The sequence below is a fragment of the Mya arenaria genome, chromosome 9 (genome assembly GCF_026914265.1).
Source record: "Mya arenaria isolate MELC-2E11 chromosome 9, ASM2691426v1".
Taxonomy (NCBI): domain Eukaryota; kingdom Metazoa; phylum Mollusca; class Bivalvia; order Myida; family Myidae; genus Mya; species Mya arenaria.
Genome location: NC_069130.1, coordinates 5428455 through 5453099, shown reverse-complemented (window position 1 = coordinate 5453099; position 24645 = coordinate 5428455). Strand labels below are relative to the sequence as shown.

The 24645-nt window shown below is 36.3% G+C and overlaps 1 protein-coding gene across 6 annotated transcripts; it reads right to left on the bottom strand.

The window, feature by feature from the left end:
• Nucleotides 1–913: 913 nt before the first annotated feature.
• Nucleotides 914–24414, bottom strand: LOC128246921 (uncharacterized). 6 transcript variants are annotated; one of them, XM_052965472.1, is made up of 11 exons: nucleotides 24314–24407; nucleotides 20526–20597; nucleotides 13069–13915; nucleotides 10475–10690; nucleotides 10068–10169; nucleotides 9347–9433; nucleotides 5771–6007; nucleotides 4820–4928; nucleotides 3403–3626; nucleotides 3015–3141; nucleotides 914–2332 (listed from the first exon to the last, which is right to left on the bottom strand). In XM_052965472.1, exons 3-11 carry the CDS (start codon nucleotides 13852–13854, stop codon nucleotides 2190–2192), a joined length of 2031 nt encoding a protein of 676 aa, XP_052821432.1. In that variant the 5' UTR covers nucleotides 13855–13915; nucleotides 20526–20597; nucleotides 24314–24407; the 3' UTR covers nucleotides 914–2189. The 6 variants fall into 6 exon arrangements, with proteins under 6 accessions (XP_052821432.1, XP_052821433.1, XP_052821431.1 ...); XM_052965473.1 differs by lacking the exon at nucleotides 20526–20597 and adding an exon at nucleotides 20621–20761 and having other exon boundaries at nucleotides 24314–24377; XM_052965471.1 differs by lacking the exon at nucleotides 20526–20597 and having other exon boundaries at nucleotides 24314–24414.
• Nucleotides 24415–24645: the final 231 nt, after the last annotated feature.

The window sequence follows — 24645 nt, the reverse complement described above, 5'->3', positions numbered from 1 at the left end:
TTGCTTAGTCTTTGAAGGATATCCAATTGCTTAGCTACCTTTATGCACACTTTAGAAACTAATCACCTAGGAACAAACATACACGCACACACAGGCGCACACACACGCACACATGCACACACACGCACATCCACACATCCACACGTCACCTTCACTTATTTATTCTTTTGTTATATATCGTTGTATAAAAAGTTGACAAAAGAATCTATACTATTTATATGCATTATGGTTCTTCATACAATCGGCATTTTAATTATTTAAAAAAAATGTATCATAATTTTAATACATTCCATTTGAGAGTGTGGTAATCATATTGTTTTGTATGCGTTATCTTCTTCAATATTTTGTCTCAGAGTTATCTATTGTAAATATGCATTGAATGATGGGATAGTGTTTCGATATTTCATTGAGAATATATAAAATTTCATTAATAAGATAAGAAAATTATATATTGGTGTGTGTTTAAATTTGTTATGGATACCGAAAAATGTTATTGCTTTCGTTACAACGATATTTATCGATCGTTGTTTAATAAAGTTATTTAAGACATTCCATAGTGGTTTTACATTCTGACAGTCCCAAAATAAGTGGTTTATTGTTTCGATTTGTATGTTACAAAAATCACATAAGTTAGAATTTAGAGTTTTATTTTACATTTATGCAAATATGTATTTGTGGGTATTAATCTTTAAAATAATTTATAAATAAAACTTCGTAATGATGTAACATTCGAGCTTATATAAATTATATTGTGTATTTTCTTCCATTCAATATTTTCTATGTTTGGGAATGTATGTTGCCATTTAGTTTCTTATGATGGCTTGAATTTGTTTTTTCGTTGTATCGAATATAGAAAATTATTTGTTTGTTTCGATTCCTTTATCTTACCTGTTATTTGTTTGGGTCTGTTTTGACTGATATTTTCTGAGTTAATCTTCGTTTTCAATTGAATTGGGATACAATTAACTAGTGTCAGATATTTTAAGTAATCGTTTTTATTTATGTTAACACTCCTAATGATTTGCCACAAGTTATTCCGTTAAAAAGTGCAATATTACAAACATTGAGCGAGTCCCTTTAACAGGGTAATTTGGCATCCAATATGTTGTTCTGAAAGTTGCCAGGAAAGGATGAGTTTTCATCAAATAGACTGTTCAGTTGCTCACTTATAATCCGTTCATATAATTTGGACATTGATGGTAAAAGACTGACTGGTCTATAGTTCATTCCTGAAAATAGGGACAACTCGTGCTTTGAAAATGATCATTGGCTTATGATTTCATTGACCATGTTTTGGATGGGAACTTTGCCATCGTTGATGAATTTTGGAGGAATCTGGTACTTTCCAGTTGCTTTTTTATTTAACCTATAAATATATTTTCCAATATCTTGATCGATTTCCGGGGTGAAATGCACATCAGGGATATTTGACAATTTTACTGTATTTTGTCAATACTAGGGTGATTTTCTTTAAGCTGAGTTCTAGATATTCCAATATATTCCACTATGTTGATGCAAACTAAGTTATTGGTTTCTGCCTTTTTTGTAGGTTTCTATGAGAGAAAAGGAATAAATTGTCTGCCATATGTTTATTTTAGATTTGAGTCCTCCACTACTCCGTTCTTGGAAAAAAAACAGCTATAGATTCTCTTTTGAGCTTGGTTTTAAGATTTCTGAACTTTTGACAAATTATAATTTGGAAACTCCTTTTCGGGAGGTTTCAAAATTCAAATTTTCCAAAACGACTATTTGGCTTTTGATAAAGACGTGGAGTGATATAATAATTTGTGCATGACTAGTAGTTTGGAATTGCATAGAAAATTAAGTAAATTAATCATTTATTGATGGCACACACTGGTGTTGAAATTTACAACAAAAACAACCACGATTTATGTATACAACCTTCATCGGCTTGGAGACCTTCATGGCTCACACACTGAGATTCTGAGTTATGCGGCGTTTAAAGTCTGCTCAAAATACCATGTAGTCATTACAAAAGCGACATAGCCGCAAAAACTAATTTCATCAAAGGTGAAGGCATATTTTAACATTGCTATATCATCAAATGTCCTCGACAATATGGCCGTTCGTTTTTAATTAAGCGCAAGATAATGACTGTCATTAATATCAATCAGGATACGCGTACAGAAAATTGCACTCCACAAGTGTTATTTGTCTTTGCTGATTAATCACAGTAACTCGTCGTCGAACGGGAAAACATTCTGCACTATGTCTCTGATCATGTCACGGTTTTCTCGAATAACAGCGTTCATCTCTACCCTTATCTGGTTCAACACTTGTGGCGAAACCTCACGAGCAGCTTTCTGGAACGCTAAAAAGCAGAAACCACAATTGCATTAATATTATCTTTAACGTTCGAAACATAATTAAGGGATACAGCGATGATCTAGTTTTGTCGAAAATCGTTTGTTTGCCTCCAATGGCGATGATGACCCTTTACGATTTTTAAAAAATCGACTAACAAAATGTTGTATTTCTTTAAAAATCTATACGACGGCATTTGAAAAAAGAAATGTTATAACTTGAGAAATCTAAATCATGGTTATAATAAAATTTCTGTTGATGACTTTTAAGGAAGAGAATTATCGTATACTTCAAACATGTAAGAGATTTAATTAAAAAAAATGTATCATTATTGATTTAAAATGATAACATATCATTTTATGGGAAACTCCTAGGCTAGTAGCATCGGTAGTTTGCTTTCTGCTGTGTAACAAACTACAATGCATCAGCTTTATCATAATAGCTGTCCGAAACTGTCAAAGGTTATAATTCGGCCGCCTCGCAGAAGGAACTTTTCTTTAACACAGCAAATTTTCCATTTAATATGATCATGTGGCTCAGTTTCATCCCTCATTTCACTGTTACCATAGGCAACCTAAATGTCTTTAAAAGATGATGGTTATTGCATGAAGCGTGTGTTATGCACATAAGATTACTCTAAGGTCAACATCTATAATACTAGTATACATTTACAAGAAACCATTTCTTACTGTCATCCTGACAGGCCATATACATGGCTGTCCATACAGAGCCACTGAACAGCTCGCTTGGCAAAGGAAACTCGTGGCGAATGTGCAGAACACTTCCAAACATATTGTAACCATGACGATACACATCCTGAAATGGAAGGCATAAAGTCATATGGTCATTCTTTTAGGTATCGAAAGTGAAAACCGAAAGAGTTTTGTCCATGTGTTTTGTGGCATCCAAGGCTCCAATAAATCGAAGAGCGAGCATTATTATAATTTCACGAATATGTCCGCATCAATTCTTTGTTCTACTGTTAAAAATATATCTTAAATGTTTTTGATTAGATTGCTTATTAAGTTCAAACCAGTAAAACTATGCACATAGAAATGAAACAAACAAAGTCCAAACCTGCATCCAGTTGCCGATGGTGACACAGCGTACAGTCGGCCGGATGACGATAGCCTGGTATTTCTTTTCATCCCAGCGTCCCATCATCATGGCAAAGAGTGCAAGGAACTCATCCTTTATCACCTGGAGGTTCTGTCTCCAGTTCAGCAGCAGAAAGTATCGGAGAATGTAGCAAATGAAACCCTTCTTAAGCTCATAACGCTCGAACCAGTTCACAGTCGCACCTGTGGACGTATATGTAGGAACACTGGAGTTACACATAGTAATGAATAACAAGTAGAGGTAGACTTGCATCGATTTGAAAAGTAGCTTACATATACTCATGTTTGAGTTTTCATAACCATAAGATTGATACAGAGGTATTAAAAGCCCTGACAGATGCATGTGAGTATCGATGCTCAAACGCCAAATTTCAATGAAAGGCAGAGATTGCTATACAATGTTCGTAAGAAGGTAAATGGTTGAAGCATTTCTAACCACAAGTTGAGAAAAAATCATATTCATGCAAAAAGATGTAAAAGAGGAACTGGAAAGTACCCATTTTCAAAACAAAAATAACGTGTAAATGGGTAATAACTTAAAAAAATATACTGGGACAAAAAAAATGGCTTTCCACACTGCACTTCCTCAATGTCATATACAATCATCCTTATTATTTCTTTCGTTTCAATTTCTAACTATTTTCCAAGACATGACCCGGACAAGAACCCGTTTTCGATAAATATCAGGTAAAGGGGAGATTTCTACAGAACTGTGTTGAGAACGATCATGGTTCTTGTGCATTGCATTTCCTTCTCAATGCCATTCATCCATATTCAAGTTTTATTTAAATCCCTTTTGTACTTTCAAAGATAAGTTCCGGACAAGCATTGACTATGAAAAAAAGATAAAGGGGCTATAACTTAATATATATGCATAATATGCCCATGGTTATTGTGCAATGCATCTTTATTCTTTGCCATAAATCAATATACCAAGTTAGTTTTTAATTCCATCAGTAGTTTTTATTCGTACAAGGGTGTGACATACAGACGGTGGGACGGACGCACAATTGGGACGACTTTACGATAAATAACCAAACAGAAACAGTGAAAGACAATATTATTATTAACATAAATTCAAAAGCAACCAGAAACACATTGTACTTAGGAGGGCAAGCTTCGCTGTATTTGGCATCAGCTCAGTTACAAATGGCATGACTTAATAAATACCCAATGTGAATTCAAATAAAAGAAGGCCAAACATAATTAGAACAAATGTTAAGCTTTGTTGTTGTTGTTTTTTGTAAAACAAACATGGAATATTTTTAAGATTCAGATTAGTGAATTTCACTTATACTTCTGTAAAACAGTAACCTCTTTAATTTATGAATGGGGCCAAATAATGGCCCCATTTTAGGTAGAAAAAAACTGTGTACCCTTTTCTTGATGTGACCAGATTTTGTGGAACGTGTTGAGATTGTCCGAGATTTTGTCTGGCTCGATCTCGTCAAGGGGAGGGGCAGGAACATTGTCTTTTGTTTCCACCTAGATGATACCGAGAATGGCTAAAGTAGCATTAATCGGTGAATATAATGTATATTTAATAATAAATGGATACTTAATGTGCAGAAAATAGTAAAATAGTTTTGACCTGGTTGATATAAGTATGTTATAATTATTGGATAATTAAAATGTAGAAAATTTTGGAACATTTTGGCCTGGTAGATATATGTGTGTTATAATTGATGAAAAATCAACATCCAGAAATAAAAGTGTTTTTTTTTTTACCTGATGGATTTATGTGCTTTAGTAAATAAATTATCAATACACAGAACATAGCGGAATATTTCGTCCAAATAAAGGGACAGGGAGCAAGAATTCTCACCGGCTATCTCACCGGGAGATAAACATTATAATCCCTACCCTAGGTTTAATCTGTTTCCCTATAACAAGTATATAACATTATGTATTTCACAAAATCACTTACAATGTTGTTATATGATGTTTGATTTATATGTTAAACAAAATATGTTTAAACTTAAAAAACTTAGTTATATGGGAAATAGTTTCATTTGCTTAACTCGATAATGCACATTTAATGCGTTAACATGCATATTTCATAAGACGAATTTTTCTCAGAATAAGAACATGTAAATAAAACTTGTACAATGTAAGTAATATTTTTGTTTTTTTCGAAATCATTTCATGATTTTAAAGCATGAATGTCTCAAACTAACTTATATATTTGATGTCAATTAAAACCGTTTGGCATTAACCCTTCAATTTGACCACGACATGAGCCTATACTTATTGAGCTTATTCATATTTTGATTTTATTCCAAAATCAATGGTTTCCAATCACGCCGAATAACAAAACAAAAACCTACCCAAGCTATTGCAAGATTATTAAATGGCCTACGGCCATGTTCGTTGACCAGCCGCTCCTCCTTCGGCAGGACAATGCGGTAAAGGTGAGCACGTAGCGGTGTGAGAGACAACTCCGCACACGGTGCCCCTCGCCTGTTGTCCTCCAGTAACATGCGGTACCAGTAGAAGTTGTTGTACATGCTCATGATGTTGCTAGGATACTGACCAGAGCCAGAGCGGATCTTCTCCTCTATCACCTTGACAATTATTTCAACTCAATTAAAAGTCAATAATCCATGCTATGTATATATAAAGGGCCAAGTATATTAGGGAGCAAGAGCACTGGTGGTACATAGCTGTACATATAGGGCCTCGCCTATAATGGAGCATGAGCACTGGTGGTACCTACCTATAAATAAAGGGCCACGCCTATAATGGAGTAAGAACACTGGTGGTACCCACCTACAAATATAGGGCAACGCCTATAATGAAGCAAGAACACTGGTTTTACCCACCTACACATATAGGGCCACGCCTATAATGGAGCAAGAACACTGGTTGTACCCACCTACACATACAGTACCACGCCTATAATGGAGCAAGAACACTGGTGGTACCTACCTATACATATAGGGCCACGCCTGTAATGGAGTAAGAACACTGGTGGTACCTACCTATACATATAGGGCCACGCCTATAATGGAGCAAGAACACTGATGGTACCCACCTACACATATAGGGCCACGCCTATAATGAAGCAAGAACACTGGTGGTACTCACCTACACATATAGGGCCTCGCCTATAATGGAGCAAGAACACTGGTGGTACCTACCTATACATATAGGGCCACGCCTGTAATGGAGTAAGAACACTGGTGGTACCTACCTATACATATAGGGCCACGCCTATAATGAAGCAAGAACACTGGTGGTACCCACCTACACATATAGGGCCACGCCTATAATGGAGTAAGAACACTGGTGGTACCCACCTACACATATAGGGCCACGCCTATAATGAAGCAAGAACACTGGTGGTACCCACCTACACATATAGGGCCTCGCCTATAATGGAGCAAGAACACTGGTGGTACCTACCTACACATATAGGGCCACGCCTATAATGGAGCATGAACACTGGTGGTACCAACCTACACATATAGGGCCACGCCTATAATGGAGCATGAACACTGGTGGTACCTACCTACACATATAGGGGCCTCACTTATAATGGAGCATGAACACTGGTGGTACCTACCTACACATATAGGGCCTCGCCTATTATGGAGCATGAACACTGGTGGTACCTACCTATACATATAGGTCCACGCCTTTAATGGAGCATGAACACTGGTGGTACCTACCTATACATATAGGGCCACGCCTATAATGGAGCATGAACACTGGTGGTACCCACCTAAACATATAGGGCCACGCCTATTATGGAGCAAGAACACTGGTGGTACCCACTTACAACTATAGTGAAAAGCCTATTAGCGAACAAGAGAACTGGTGGTACCCACCTAAACATATAGGGAAAAACTTATTAGAGAACAAGAGCACTGGTGGTACCCACCTATACATATAGGGCAACGCCTATAATGGAGCAAGAACACTGGTGGTACTCACCTACATATATAGGGAAACGCCTATAATGGAGCAAGAACACTGGTGGTACCCACCTACACATAAAGCGTCACGCCTTTAAGGGGACAAGAGCACTGGCGGTACCCACCTACACATATAGGGCCACGCCTATAATGGAGCAAGAACACTGGTGGTACCCACCTACACATATAGGGCCACGCCTATAATGAAGCAAGAACACTGGTTTTACCCACCTACACATATAGGGCCACGCCTATAATGGAGCATGAACACTGGTGGTACCTACCTATACATATAGGGCCACGCCTATAATGGAGCATGAACACTGGTGGTACCCACCTACACATATAGGGAAAAACTTATTAGGGAACAAAAACACTGGGGGTACCAACCTTTACAAATAGGGAAAAGCTTATTAGGGAACAAGAACACTGGTTGTACCTACCAATACATATAGGGCCACGCCTATAATGGTACAAGAACACTGGTGGTACCTACATATACATATAGGGCCACGCCTATGATGAAGCAAGAACACTGGTGGTACCCACCTACACATATAGGGCCACGCCTATAATGAAGCAAGAACACTGATGGTACCCACCTACACATATAGGGAAAAGCTTATTAGGGAACAAAAACACTGGGGTTACCAACCTTTACAAATAGGGAAAAGCTTATTATGGAACAAGAACACTGGTGGTACCTACATATACATATAGGGCCACGCCTATGATGAAGCAAGAACACTGGTGGTACCCACCTACACATATAGGGTCACGCCTATAAGGGAACAAGAACACTGATGGTACCCACCTTAATATATTATAGGGAAAAGCTTATTAGGGAACAACATCACTGATGGTACCCACCTACACATATAGGGAAAAGCTTATTAGGGAACAAGAACACTGGTGGTACCTACGTATATCTTTAACACCAAGTGTATTAGGGAAGAAGAGCACTGGTGGTACCTACCTATACATTTAAGACGAAGTGTTCAAGCGAACACGAGCACTGGTGGTACCTATGTATACCTTAAGACCAAGTGTATTAGCGAACAAGAGCACTGGTGGTATTAACCTTTACCTTAAGACACAAACCTATTAGTGAACAAAAGCCCTGGTGTTATCTACCTATACCTTTAAGACCAAGTGCATTAGCGAACAAGAGCTCTGATGGTACCTACCTTTACCTTAAATACGAAGTGTATTAGCGAACAAGAGCACTGGTGGTACCTACCTTTACCTTTAGAACCAAGTGTATTAGGGAACAAGAGCACTGGTGGTGTCTAAATATACCTTTAAGACCAAGCCTATTATTGAACAAGAGCACTGGTGGTATTTTCCTTTACCTTTAGGACCAAGCCTATTAGGGAACAAGAGCACTGGTGGTATTTACCTTTACCTATATAACCAAGCCTTTTAGGGAACAAGAGCACTGGTGGTATCTACCTTTACCTTTAGGACCAAGCCTATTAGGGAACAAGAGCACGGACTTGTGGTACCTACCTATACCTTTAAGTCAAGCTTATTAGGGAACAAGAACACTGCAAGGGTGGGTGTCAAGTGAGGGGTGAAAGTGAACAGGTACTAAGCTACATAAAAAAAAGAATCAAGATGGAACCTCTTTGTTTTTACCCTTTGTATTGCTCGTTATGTTTCTCAGTTTAAAAAAAGGGATAACTCAGCATGTATTTCAGACAGAATGATGGGATTTTCACACATTTTTATGTTTTACCCTAATCAAGTTGGATGCAGATAATCGTACTTGGAAAGGTTATCAAGCTATGAAAACTATAAAAATATTTGACAATGCCTACTTCTGACACTAGTTCTGGCTATTACAACTCGTAGGAGACACAATAATCTTGACATAATGACAATATATATCTTGTAACATAAGTCAAGTTAGACTGCACCGAGGACATACTAACTCGTTTGCAATGATATCAGACAAACTATATAGATTCCTAAACCCATTTCTACCTGAGAAAAGTCTCCCTTTGGATGGCATTTGTCTGGTTCACCTTTCCGACTGTAAATAACAACTTGTCGTAAACCTGGATGGCGTGTCTGCAAGTAGATTAGATTCAATAATTGTCTTAATCATCTTTGATAATGTATGCCTTGTATACCGTTTTGAATGACTTTTGAAGATAATCCTGGGCTATACAATACAACACTGCTTAAACCAGAGTTATGCGTATTCCTACAGAGTACATACAGATTACATTATAATTATATATGCAAAAAGCTACAGAAACATGCTCAGTAGCAAAAAGTTTAAACATAAACCCGTTTAGTGGCAATGGGCAAACGCCAAAGACATAGAACACAAATTCACAAACAAGAAACATAGAACAGCACAAAACTCTACAAACAGCACAGTGCATAAATACTCTCTCTAGATATATATATATATATATATGTTCATCAAGAATTGTTAGGTACCGCCTTGGAAGCATCAAGTTTAATGCAGCTAATCGTACTTGGAAAGGTTATCAAGCTATGAAAACTATAAATATATATTTGACAATGCCTACTTCTGGCACTAGTTCTGGCTATTACAACTCGTAGGCGACACAATAATCTTGACATAATGACAATATATGTTGTAACATAAGTCAAGTTAGACTGCACCGAGGACATACTAACTCGTTTGCAATGATATCAGACAAACTATATAGATTCCTAAACCCATTTCTACCTGAGAAAAGTCTCCCTTTTGAGGGCATTTGTCTGGTTCCCCTTTTAGGTTGTAGAAGTTCCGACTGTAAATAACGGCTTGTCGGAAACCAGGATGGCGTCTCTGCAAGTAGGTTAAATTCAATAATTGACTTAATCATCTTTGATAATGTATGCCTTGTATACCTTTTTAAATGAATTTTGAAGATAATCCAGGGCTATACAATACAACACTGCTTAAACCAGAGTTATGGGTATTCCTACAGACTACATACAGAGTACATTATATATTAAATATCATTATTATATTTCCACCGGTAGCATGTACTAAGTAGCATGTTAAGGTCATAGACAGCTTTTGAGGAATTCTTAAAAGAAAAGCAGACTAGTAAAAATTTTGGACGTTGGAAGTAAAACAAAATAACACACTGAGCGGAAGGCCAGGTATGGATGAGTGTCAGCTTTTCGGTACTCTTTGATCCAGACGGCAAAGTTCTGTATGCAAGGTCTTCCCTTGATATCAATCTTATACTTGCGTTCATCGTTGACATAAGTGTGATGGCGGATATATTTCTGCATGTATGGTCTTGTGTAGTCGTTGCCGGCAACAATACTCATTTCTACGAGAAGTGTGTGATTTTCCAACTGAAAATAGTGTTTAAATTATTACAGAGGTCTAAAGATTCAAACTTTCCATAAACATTTCATATATTATCCACAGAAATAAAAACATGTTGACTAGATTGCTTTGTACATTACATATTTACTCAATTCAGTGCTTTTTAGTTTAAAAGAAAAGCTACACTGTAGTTTGAATAAAATACTTGTAAAATCGGAGCAAAACCTACGGGGAACCTTCCAAATATATATCATGGATACGGAAAGTATAATTTTAATATGGATGCAAAGGGCTATAACCCATAAGAGATACAGTCTGTGTATACCACGTGATAGATTACGCCATGAGTGCAACGTCGGAAGGCAACATTTTGCTTTAAATGAAGACTTAAAACAAAGATAACTTTCATTTTACTTCAACATTTTAAATGAAAAAAGGGCATTATTTGCCGCTTAAAGAGCCATGCCTTTGTTTTATTACCGGAGTTTGATAAGGTGATTAGTTTCATAAAACACTTCGACAAACCTGTTTTCAAAATAATGTTTTGACAGTGCTCCGTCAGACGGCCGTTTTGTGAAAATGTTGAGATATGTGTATATAATGTATGTTTGTTCATGATAACTGGCTTCTGTGTAAACTTCACGTACAAAGAGTCTGAATCGAAAGGATGCTTTGCAGCATGACCAGATGTATATGATAAAGCATTTATGTATGTAACCGGGTATACGATGTATATAGCGGCACTTATACTGTCTCGCTATAGAGCTAGCTTTTATAGCGACGCGTGAGAGTGTCCGCCTGCAGAGCGAGAGGTCGTGGGTTCGAACCCCGACAGGTGCACATAGCAATTTGTGCAGTCTGTTACATTTGGCGCCCAACGAGAAGGACTGAATCGACGAAGATCTCGACGAGGAGTATGATGGCGACACTAGCTCGGAAGAGTCAAGTTCCTCCGCTGTCTATATCATCCCTCAGCGTCGAGATCTTCGTCGTTTCAGTCCTTCTCAACCGGCCACACGTGTCAATTCTTTAGCCCCGTCCTCTCCTGTCCATACCCCTCATATTGTCGCTCCACCTACGCCCAGTCCTGTCCCGTCCTTACGTACTCCTGATCCAGTTATTTCTAGACTTAGTCCGAGTCCTGTTACTCCCATACCCGTGCCCAGGCCGCGACGTACTAAACGTCCACCTGATAGGTATGGCGAGTGGGCTTATCAGCAAACAGCTGAATTCTTTGTTTGAGACTAAGTAGATTGAGTAGGCTTATGTATGAGTTGTACTGCTCTCATTATAGCTTTTCAGGTAGTTTTCACAACAATATTAGTAGTTTTATTATTATTATAGCGCAGTGTACTATGGTTTTACCCATTATAATATTCATATTGCGTTACAGGCATTTTCATTGCGAAGCGACTGCTGCCCTTTGTGACATATATGTATTAACAGTTGTATCTGTTTGAGATATACTCTATTGTATTTGCCACATCCTTTGTCTCATGTTTTATATACAATACTTAAGCCTTTGCTATACATTATGAGATTTTATTCTTCTCGTAATATTATTTGAATACACTATCGTTGACACTTAATATTGATATCTATCATATTTCATTTCCTTGAGATAAAGTTATTTACTCTCTTTACCCGGAAAGTATGTTTCCTGAATGTAGGGTACATTCCAACCAGGAGGGGGAGTATGTAGCAAGGTGCATATTTCAGTATTTTATTAGTTTGTGTGTTTGGTATGGTTCTATATCGTATATTGTTTTGTATTGTTTGTGTATCGTCGTGTTTAGTGTTGTACTACGTGGTTATTGTCCTCTGTGCGTTACTGTCCGTCTATGTCCGTCAATGTCCGTCTATGTCCGAGTGCGTCAGAGCGTGAATACTGGTTATGCGAGTTTGTCTAAATTTATAGAGTGATTGATTGGTTCATAATGCCTTTTCCCCTTTTTCCCGCTTCATTGCACACGCCCTTATTTATATATACACATAAATCATTCCGTTCTGAATCATCATCGACGCAAGTCAAGATTTCAATAGTAACAGTTGTTACTATATTCTTACTTATTTAATATTCGCTCTTATCTTTGAGCTCAAATATTCATTCATATTTAATTATTATTTAGACGTGCCTGGTAAGTTTATTGCTCATAGTTCTTAGAATGTTTTATGTATTTAACCGCGAAGTCTCCCTTGATATATTTACCGATCACTGTCCATTGTCTTTGTATTTTGTGTTATTAATAATATGATTATGTTAGCATATTCTTTTATATGTTTTAGGTTTCGTTCGACTACGTATAAATAAATATTTTCGAACTCCGAAGTTGAGTGGTTTTGTCTTGGCACACCCACACTACATGTAAAAGTATACGCACTGAATCAACGGCTACATACATACCTTCAACATGGCCATGACTTTCTCTGTAGAAATGACTTTAACTTTTAATCTCCGTGGTTTTGCTGGTAACTTTATTGGCTCTGCAAGCTGAAGGTCATTCCCAATGTCAAACAGTTCATCTGGAATAAGCCTACTTCCCTTGAACGTATGAATGCCAGGGTCTGGAATCAGCCTATTGTCCATGAACACACAAAAGTCAGAGTCATTGCTCAGTATTGCAAATGCTTTGGGCCTGTCTCTAAAAGCTCGGATGATGAGTAAATCTGCTTCCCCCGCGGGTGATTGGTTTATCTCACACCCACACGACCTCAAGGTAGCCATAAGCTGGTCATCCAGGAGAAGTGGGTTAATGTTTGTGTCGCAGGACAGCTTGCTTATTTCAGTCTCCCACCACAAAACATCAAGAATCTGTGACATCTTCTTGATGTCATTTCCATGCCTCTCCTTCCAGGTGTCAAGTTTCTGCTCTAATCCCTCATTAGAACTCCCTTTCTCAGCATCAATGTAAAACACTAGATGAATATCCAGAGATATAAGGTCCTTCACTAATTCTGAAACATATTCGTCCAGTGAGGCATACTCTCCACCGAGAATACGCAGGTAGTCATTGCCACGATTCTTGCTTAAACCTTTCCAGAACTTTGACAGAATGTGATGCTTGAATGAGTTGAAGTCGACGATCAATTCAAGTCCTTTCCGCTGCTGAGCCACTTGAACTAGATCATACGTGTCACTGCATGCGTCCACGTCTTCCAAACATGTACTCATCAAACCCCGGACACCCATTGTTGTTAATAGCAAATATCCCTGTTGTCCAAATTCGGGTATTTAAGGTTATTCATTCACTCTGAAAGTGATCAGTACCTGTTGTTAAAAGTTCCATATGCGATGTGTATACAAAAACGAAATAGCAACGAAAGCTCCGGGCCCTGCTGATTTCTACTGTAACAATCATGCATTTAGGAAAACCCGTAATATACATGTTTTGTGTATTTGTAGATTTAATAAAGAGGTTTTTTATTGCATTTACAGAAATATCCTATGATTACAAATGTATAAAACTAATTATATAAAACAATTAAGTTTCGAACTGATAAAGATACGTATGAAAGAGTAAAATCGTCTGTTAAAGTTTTAAATAATCATTATGATTTTTTTTGGAATATGCCATAGGCTTTAGTCAGGGTGAAGTAATGTCTCCTGTTTTGTGTTCTCTGTCTATGGAAGATTTAGAAATATTTTAACATATATGAATTAAGGCCTCATTATTAATGACCTTATAGTTATACTACTTTTGTTTTTGCAGACGATATTATTTTCTTAAGTAACACACCTGAAGATATTAAAAGGTCTCTGTCATTATTAAAAATTTGCTGTAATAAATGGAGTCTAGAGGTCAATATTAGTAAAACCAAAGTCATGGTTTTTCGTAAAAAGGTGCTCTGTTAAGAAATGAAAAGTTCCTATACACATATTATTGGATTTAAGTTCAATTATTTGGGGAGTGTTTGCAATCACACCGTTACATTTACCAGGAATCATGAACACATAGTTAGAAAAGCCCTTAAGGCACTTAATGTTTTATTAGCTAATTGCAATAAGCATGATATCAATATTTATGCGAAAAGCAACAGAAACAAGCTCAGTAGCAAAAAGTTTAAATATAAACCCGGTTTAATGGCACTGGGTTTACGCCAAAGACTTAGAACATAAAATCACAAACAAGAAACATGGAAGAACAGCACAAAACTCCACAAACAGCACAGTGCATACATACTATATAAAAACAAGAGGCCCAAAAGGGCCTATGCTCTACTGACATGGCTCTTGTGGTCATTTTCAATCCGGAGCATGTACGTTTGAGTAATAGGCAACAAATATATAGTTCACTTTTAGTGTTTGGGTTAGCTGAAAACGCTACATGTTCAACATCTGAGGACAGGAAGTGTTGTAAGCAGAGTAAAGGTAATCTGAGGGTAAACAATATTTGCTTTCAAAACTGTACTCATTATTTCTGTAGCTTTAAAAATAAAAAGTCAGTCAAAGTCAAGGACATCCGAGGACAACATTAATGCTCGTTTGCAAAACTGCTCACATGGTCAAAATTTCATTACTGTAGCTTTAAAAATTAATAAGTAAGTCAAAAGGGGTGGGGCCAGCTTTTGCCCAAGGGGCATTATTTCAAATGTTTTCAATTGCATCATATGATGCTCCACAACAAATATCAATGGCATGGGCCTTGTGGTTTTAAACAAGAAGATTTTGAAAATATTTCTTAAATAAGTCTCTAGGAAAATTGTGACACCCAGGGCAGTGCCAGTTTTGACCCAAGGGGCATATTTTGAACAAGCATGGTAGTGGACCACTAAATAAAGCCTTGTTCAAAAAAGCAAGGATTTGCATAGTGGTTTGAGATTTTTTTTAACATTTCCCAATTAAAGGGTGGGGGTGAGGTGGAGACCATCCCTTACAAAGAAAAGAGAACTCTTCCCTAGGCCTCCGCCAACGTTGCCGAGGTCGTTTGCATTTGCCACACTAGTCCCTTGCGGGACAATCTCCGGGGGTAGGGGGCAGTAATGACCCAAGGGGCATAATTTGAACAAACCTTCACAAGCAATTGTGACTTTACATGTAAACTTGGCTAAAAATAGACTTCGCTCATGTAGACTTGGCTAAAAATAGACTTAGCTTAAAATAGCATTTTTATACTTTCAAGACCAATAATCAAGGCATGCATGGGCAGATCTGGCTGATTTTCAAAAGGAACCAAGTTTTAATGGATATCTAAATACTGTACAAGTATCATCGAGATACAATCAAAACTGGAGACTGTATCATGTTCACAAGCAATTGTTTACAGACAAACCGATTTTTTAATACTTTCATGGCCCATACTCTAGGCATGCATGGTCGGATCTGGCTGGTTTTTGAAAGGAACAGAGCTCTAATGGATATCTAAATACTGTACAAGTTTCGTAGAGATACGATCAAAACTGAAGATTGTAGCGTGTTCACAACCAATTGTTTACACTATAGCATTTTTTTATACTATCAAAGGCCATAATCTAGGCCTGCATGGGCGGATCTGACTAGTTTTTTTAAAGGAATCGAGCTCTGATGGATATCTAGATACTGTACAAGTTTCATCGAGATACAATTAAAACTGAAGACTGAAGCCTTTGGCCAGTAGAGCTAAAAACTAGGTATGTTTATCAAGCCAAAACTTAGTTGTGCATTATTTCATGCCCTTGTTGCCTCAATACAAGATAATGGGTCAGAGGTTTGGGGTTTCTGAAAATCAAAAGAGATCGAGCACATAAATTTAAAGGATTGGTTCAAAGTTTTGAAAACAGATAATGCTACAAATGTATAAGAAAATATAAGAAAATATAAGAAAACAAGATGCTGCAAGGAAATATATAATATTTCTATTAAAAGACTGTCAAATTGTTGAACGTAATTGGGTAACTGATGTTAAAAATATTCTGAGCAAGCATGGATATGCATGTTTTTTATAATCCACTGTTATATCACAATTGTTCAGAGAAACATTAATTGTTACATTTAAGCAAACATGGGGTAATGACAAGGCTAGAAGTAGTGATCTGAACCGGTATAATAATATTAAAAGTATATTAGACTTTAAACAATGCTTGAACATTTTACTACATAAGTTTCGATGTTTTATGACTAAATTAAGATTGTCAGCACATTCATTAAGAATCCACACATGTAGATGTGCAAATAACAACATTCCTAGAAATGAACGTTATTGTACTTTTTGTAATTGCAATGATCTAGAAGATGGCTTTCATTTTATATTAATATGTCCGTGTTATAATGATATCAGAAGGAAATATCTCCAGAAATATTTTATGTCAGACCAAACATGTATAAGTTTATAGAACTGCTTAAGTCAGACAACAACAATACTTTATTAAAATTATCCAAATAAATAAAAGAATCTCTTAAACATAGAACTTCCATAACATATAGTGATAAGTTTAAACCAGCTCATCTTCATATTTTATATTTTGTACACAATTGTTTTCACGTATGACAAAATATTTATTTCTAAAAATAAACATTGCATGTAACGAATCTGTATTATGTGACAAATTCACATTATATAAATGTATTTATATTCTATGACTATGTACCTTGTGAATATATGTGAAATTAAATAATGTTCTGTCTTGTATCGTCAAGTCTGCCAAAAGCCAAGTACAATGCCTACTGCACATACGTACGACCTACACTCGAATTCTTATAAAAATAAATTCGATGTAGTATGAAATATTTAATTTCGTTTAAAACTGACTGACTTTGTAATCCGAACTTTGCTGAACTTTCAAACAACAATTAAAAGCGTTGTCTTCACGCCATCTACATGCGAATCAGACTGATCTCTGACAGTGGATGTGATTTAATATCCACGGTTCATCATGAAACAAATCTAAAACCCTTTAATCCGATATAAATCCACATTGTTGACACTTTCGACCTTTCACATATTCAGTACCAGGGCAATTTAGTCAATTCATTCAAGCCTTGTCGAATTTAAAAATAATTGAACTGTCATCATTAGGAACATAAATGCATTATTAAATATTTACGGTGTTTATGAAATGTTTACACTGACACACGAGTTAAACATCAATCTTCAAAACATATTTGGATAACTATTTTTTCACAAGCCGGCATACGATTGATTACATCTTCGGCAGTTAAAACTGAGAGGCGAAAAGGGTAGCAAAGGAGTAACCTAAAAGGGGGTATTTAGAAAATTAAATCAAAATACCAATAAATCCCCGATCATAAGCAAAAAAGAAACAGAAACTCACATATACCCACAATTTACGAACATATCAAAACTTTGTTTCCTATGGTGGCATATAACTGCCGTAAGATAGCCTGTTAACGTTCGCGGATTGTTTCGTGTTAACCACTTTTTATTTATCTAGCTCTCTAGTTAATATTCTCGTTACTTTTTTCGGTAAGATAAATATCATAAGACTTAAAACCGGCTTGAAAGTGCCAAGAACTGCAACAAGTTACCTTTGTTTAGCTGTACAACATTAACAGGTTTACTAGACATTGTTTGCGAATTCCACTTTATAAGTAATATAATAACTGGTTAACTAGATATTATTATATATTATATTCGTGTTACCACTTATTTATCAATGCATTTTTGGCTATTAGCAGTAATTAGTTATCTAGTTATGATTTGCGAATTCCACTTTATAAGTAACTTACTAACTTGTTAACTAGATAAGATTCGTGTTACCAGTTACCTTTAAATACATTGCAGATAAATGAAACTTTAATGTTAAAAACACATTTCTTTTAATTTGACTTAAATTTGATTTAAAATTTTAAGAAATTGATTTAAGTTGATTTAAGTTAGGAAATGACTTAAGATGCTTTATGATTACCACCCAAGTTGTATAACTATATTTATAGATAACTAGTTAAACGAATCTGCGGAAAAATCACTGAATCCGGTGATGAAAGTTCACCCGCATGCAACCCGCATTTCTGTAGCTTTTCTCATAACAACAAGACGAGAGGTTTTTGGTAATTCCAGTATAAAAGATATTGTAAAAAATGGTAAACCTGTCATTTAAAACATTATCTACACATGCGGAACTGAAAAAAATCCGTCTGCTCCTAAAAATATGGATTGCGTAAGTAAAGAAATACAATCTATAGCAAAAAAGGCGTTGTGTATAAAACGAAAACCTATAATCGTAGGTCCTCTGACCGTGGCCATCGGAGGTTTCCAAGAAATCAGTAAAACTAAGATCGGAACTAGAGTGTGGGTATATAAATCCGCATTTTTAAATTTTCGGTCCAATCATTTCACCGCAGTTTCTTTTGTGTAGAACGTCAAATTTTGACTCTAACATGTACGAAGAGTTCTTCAACTGCCTTTAAGTAAAAAGTTCAGCTTCTTCAAAAAACAGCGAGGGTTTACCCTCGGCCTCAAGCCGAGGTGGCCAGCTCTTTTTTTCTAGAGATCGTCAAAATTTGACCATAACATTTAGTGCATTCGTAAGAATCGATGTACGTAAAATTAATGATCAGATATATTCAAAAAATCCTCGATCGGCATTGGCCCATTATGAAATAATTACTGTAAACTAACAATTCACAAATGTACTTAATCCAAAGTACATTGAAACCTGATTTCAGGATACCTTAGCATGATATTATACACAACAAGGTCTAAATAGCATAGGTCAATGAAATACCAACTATAAAAAATATACATATAAAGCGATTTTTGTCAAACATTATGCCCCCCCCCCCTCCTGAGCGCTATTTTGTCAGAAACATTTGGATAACTGGATAAATTAGATGATTTGACCTTTAATCAATAGGGATTAGCTAATGAAAAAAACAATCTCCATGTCAACTTTGAGTTATTTCGTTGCAGGTATTGTCAAGATATTAGTCGGACAAGATTTTCGTGTTCAATTTCATTATGACCTTGACTTTTGACCCTTATAAAGCCAAAATCAATAGGGTCGTCACATGTCACACCCAACCAATATGTAAAGTTTAAGGACCATAGGTCTATGCACTGTCTAGTTAACACTCGGACAGGCTTTTCACATTTAAGATCACTATGACCTTGCCCTTTGACCTGATAGCCACAAAATCAATGCCAACCTTTATGTCAGATTTGAGGCCAATGGGTGCAGGTATTGTCAAGTTATCACTCGAACACATTTTTTACGTAATGGGTCAGTGTAACTTTGATCTTTGACCAGATGACCTCAAAACAATTTTCGGTCATCTAATGGTCTGAGGACACTGTCTAGGTCAAGGCATTGTGTTATTAATCGGACAATTTTTCGCGGACAATGTCATTGCTACCTTGACATTTGAGCCGATGACCTCAAAATCAATCGAGATCATCTACTTGTCAATTTAAGGTCCAGAAGTCCAGATATGGTTGAGTTATAAGTCGGACATGCTCTTGCATTCAAGGTAACTGTAACTTTAACCGTTGAGCGGATAACCTCATAATCCTCGGACAATCATTTGTCTACCGACCCAACGACCGACTGACCGACAGACCAACTTACGAACATACGACCAATCGACCGAGAAACATATGCAATGCAATATACCCCTCTTTTCGAAGGGGGGGAATTAAAAGACATTCCTAGTATTTTCGAACCTAAAACCATGTTATATTATCCATAATAAATATATAAACATACAAAAAAGTATAGACAGTATTAAATCCTGAACCGGGGTTTTTTCAAATATTTTCTGTCTGACATAAAACAGAAAGATCCAAATACAAAGAAGACTTACATTAATTTGAACAATACTGTTTTACAAGGGCATGCAAGAAATAAACATTATGATTAACAACACAATCATCTTAAGCTTAAACATGAACTAATCAAGGAGCATCAGCCTCCATCGGGTACACCCACTTGCCATATCTTTTTGATGGTTTACGGACTCTGATTGGTCTGTTGGGGAATACCTCAGATAGACTTTTGTTTCTGAAATGGAAAGGTATGACTACCTATTATTGCATGTGTAGAATCGTATATCCCTCTGTCAGAATGCTGCAACTGTTGCATCTTTTGTTGGGCTTGGTCACAAGATGGAGTTACATTCAGATGAGAAGTTTCTTCGCCCTGAAAATGGCGCAGCTATTGCGTGCCTCGTAAAATGATCGTTTATTACTAGGACATGTTTAACCTCCCATGGATATTTCTATAGTCAAAATACCTATACAAACATGTTCCATAGGGATATTTGTTGTAATGTTACTAATTCAGCTCCACGTATTGGAGACTTCGTGCCTAAACAATATCCACAGTTTTCTAGCAAGAAGTTTACAATCATTTTAATCCCTGACCACTTAAACCGTTGCATGGCTAACCACATCATGTATACCTCCTATAAAAATTAAAATAAATAATTGGTTACATGGCTGATGGTCTTGTGTAATGGTTCTATACAGTATTCCATTTTCTACAATGAGATGGCTCCATTCCCTAAGGAAGTGCTTCACCCAAAGTGACTCCTTCTGGAACATCTCGTTGGGGCGAGAACCACTGCACAACAGATCAGCCACCCTAGAAATTATTGTATCTTTTGCCTGTTCTTTCTGGAACCAGTCAATTTTTATCATAGTGTTAATATTGTCGTTATCGACAATGTCAACTGGCAATTCAGAACCTGTAGAAATACAAGATAAAAGTGGTACATCTGTAAAAGCAGCTCCACAGACAGATTGAACAAGATTGAACTTCTGGAATTCCTGATAGTCATTCAGCGTCGGCATAAAACGTGCCTGGCTTGTTACGCAATGAACATTGTAGTTTGCTAAAGCTGCAATCCATCGGTAACTGACCGCATCCAACTTTGTTGTAATGCAAACATATGGCAGGGGATTATTTTTAGGAACTACTTCAAGAGTATTACCTGACAGATAATCATTGAATTTTTCTGTAACATCCTATTTTAGAGCGAACAAAAAAGTTGTTGTTTTTTGCGCAGGGTGTCGCAATTCACTTGCCTTTAAATTTCAACTAGCATAAACTCTGTACCATCATCCTGTTTCTCATACAGGATGGCACCTAAACGAGATCCGGGAATATAAATATGCACGATAAATGTCTTAGAAAATCTGCAAAGGACAGAGCATGAGCATTTACAGCTTTTTGACAAGAATGTCAAATACCAACTGTTGTTCATAACCAAGACAGGACACTACTTCTGTGCCTTTTACTTATCGTTTCGTTAAGAAAGTAAATGCGTTTAAATGTTAACAATCCAGGCGTAGTTTGGCGAAGTTAGGAACACACTCCTAAGAATTGTCTAACTCTTTTACATGCTTTTGTATCGGCCACTTCTCAAATGCTGCCATCTTCTCTGGATCGGTATGAACTCCTTTAGCTGAAATAATGTGTACTAAATAAGAAATAAGAGACATAAGTAACGCACATTTGGAGGGTTTCAACTTCAATCCAGTGTTTGATTTTACTAATGCCAAACGCTTGACATTCTCTTCAAAGTTTCTGGTAGAAAAGAATATCACGTATGAAAACTAAACACTCTCTGAGGTGTAATCCATAGCGCAACCATTGTCGATTGAACCAGTGGAAAACCATGTATCCGGTTACCCAATACTTGTTGGAAAGAGTTGCTTTTGGGACAAATTGTCAGTTGATTATAACAACAAGATCTCGCCTATCTCTATTGGTGTGGAACAAGGTAACTCAGAGGCTATCTTTTCAACTACATCACCGTTGGTTAACTGGCAAACCGTAACTTTTGGTCTCATATGTGTTGGCTTTGCAGACATAATTCATACCTCGAAACTAATTCCAGCAAATGACCCAGACTTCTTTACATTTTGAAAGACAGTATACCTAGGATTTCCAAAGTCGGTATTTTCAGTAATTACTTTAAGTCAACATTTCTAGTAACACACGTCAAAGTTGAAGTTTGGTATGGATTTGGTAGGCCTCATTGGCGTTTTACAAAGCATCTGAACACCATACGAAGTATCTACTGCCATGCCCCAGTTAAACAATCAGATGAGCTTTCATGTAACAAACGAATCACACTGGTACCAAGAATGTCTGGACAAGAATTACTGAGCTTGTTATCATGAACTACCAGCAATGAAAAATATAAAGGAGTATCCTAAAATTTCAAAGACAACTCACATTCGGTGTAACCTATATAATCAATATTTGCATCATCTCGAGACAATGGTTTCATAACTGGTTTGTTTGACAGTTCATCAAGTGAATTCTATAGAAATAATGAAATACTGGCACCTCAAATATCAATCAAAATTTCAGACCTGACCCAATTAATCATAATCATAGAATTGAAAGATTCGCCAGACAGGAAAGATGACCTTCAATTTCTCCAGCCCCTGAATGGTCCACAACAAAAGCGGTTACAAACCTGATATTTTGTGAGTTTGGGCATTGCCGTCTTAATATGACTGAAATCTCCATCTTAGTTTCCACCATAGAAATAACATTTTTTAAAAAGATTTTTCTAAATGATAACACCTATTATCCAATAATATTCTGAAATGCTTAAGCGCTCTTAGCATAAAGAACCAAACGATGTGTTGACACACACAAAAACAACAGGAAATTACATTCAAAATTAATCTGTAATTAAAATTGTTAGCCAAACATGTGCAGAGAATATCTTAAGTATTATCTAAAACTATTTTAGTATTATCCTAAATCTTCACTGCCACAGCACAACTCTATTTTTTATTTTGTGTGTACTATATTATTCATTCAACACAAACACAAAATAAAAACAAACATATTATATGTATCAACAAATGATATAATTATTACACATATGGAGTAAGAAAGATACTCCTAAGTAATTTGATCACAATGCTAAGATCAAAGTGCGGTTTAAATTTAATAACGAACGTATGATTCACCTGGATTTTCATAACAATAGAAAAACAAATGACAGTTTAGTATTAATGGTTATCCAATGAATGAAGCGCAAGATAAATCAATACTGCAAATACAATATAATTTGATATTACAAAACAAACGATATTAATATGTTTTCACGTAAAAACCTGACTCGAAAAGGATTTGTTTGACTTAGAGTTGGAAGTATGCCAAAATGCTTACATCTATAAATAACTTGAAATAGTCGTAAAACCAGTTCTTGTACACGCACAGGACTCATCCATGTAAACAGTAAACAGGACAATACATGTTTAGTATCACTCACTTCTTATTCACACTTCACATGTTAAGAAAACCAAATCTGATCTTTCTTAATATTTATTTTAAGGGATTGATAAATGAGTTTTTTTATTATTAAACCTTGGTCATTATTGTAGCGAAAATAAACCTTAGCGTCGTATTCAAGTTAACAATTCGCAATAAAATATTTCTATTTTCGCCAAAGATATCACATTATTTCAAAATCGGGATATATTTTATTTTTTTTATCTTTCCTCGTTGGAAAAAAAAGCTAATTCTTCTGTTTTAGCCAAAAATCTTAATTTCGCGAAATTATCTATTTATTTGTTGCATTTAAGTGCCACCAATATTTATTCAAATCAAGCAACAGAAACAGTCTTACCAGTTTTGACGAAAATTACAGCAAAGAAACCCGGTATTGATTTTCCGAATGTACAGCATAAACATTTCAGTATCAACACGGAAACAGCCAGTGTTTTCGGGTTAATATCCGGGGAACATACCTTTTCAAAGTAAACACAACTTAAGACAGGTAGACACGCGTCAATCTGAATCGACAGGTCGACACTTAGCAAAATGGCGGCACCCTGTACGCCGATATTCAATACTGTCTTTACCTGGGTAGACGAACAAAAGACTTTTATTTACTCGGTTGTGTAATCATTGAAGAATGGAAGCTTTTTGAAACCCGTTATGGTTCGGGTTCGTAGAATTTGACGTTGAGCCATTAACAGTATTTTCTAAAGTATTCTCTGTCGGCTAATGGAGTATGTCAGCCTGATAGCCTGATTATTAGATAACTTATAGTGTTGTTTTTTTCATTTAACATCTGGGA

Bases quoted from the DNA above. Each gene is read 5' to 3' on its own strand.
- LOC128246921 (XM_052965471.1), bottom strand. From the start codon at position 13,854: ATGGGTGTCCGGGGTTTGATGAGTACATGTTTGGAAGACGTGGACGCA. The intron at 9,434-10,067 runs GTAGAAATGGGT...ATCTACTTGCAG, and splicing joins AAAAGGGAGACTTTTCTCAG to ACACGCCATCCAGGTTTACG. The intron at 3,627-4,819 runs GTACACAGTTTT...ATACGTCCACAG, and splicing joins CTGGTCACATCAAGAAAAGG to GTGCGACTGTGAACTGGTTC.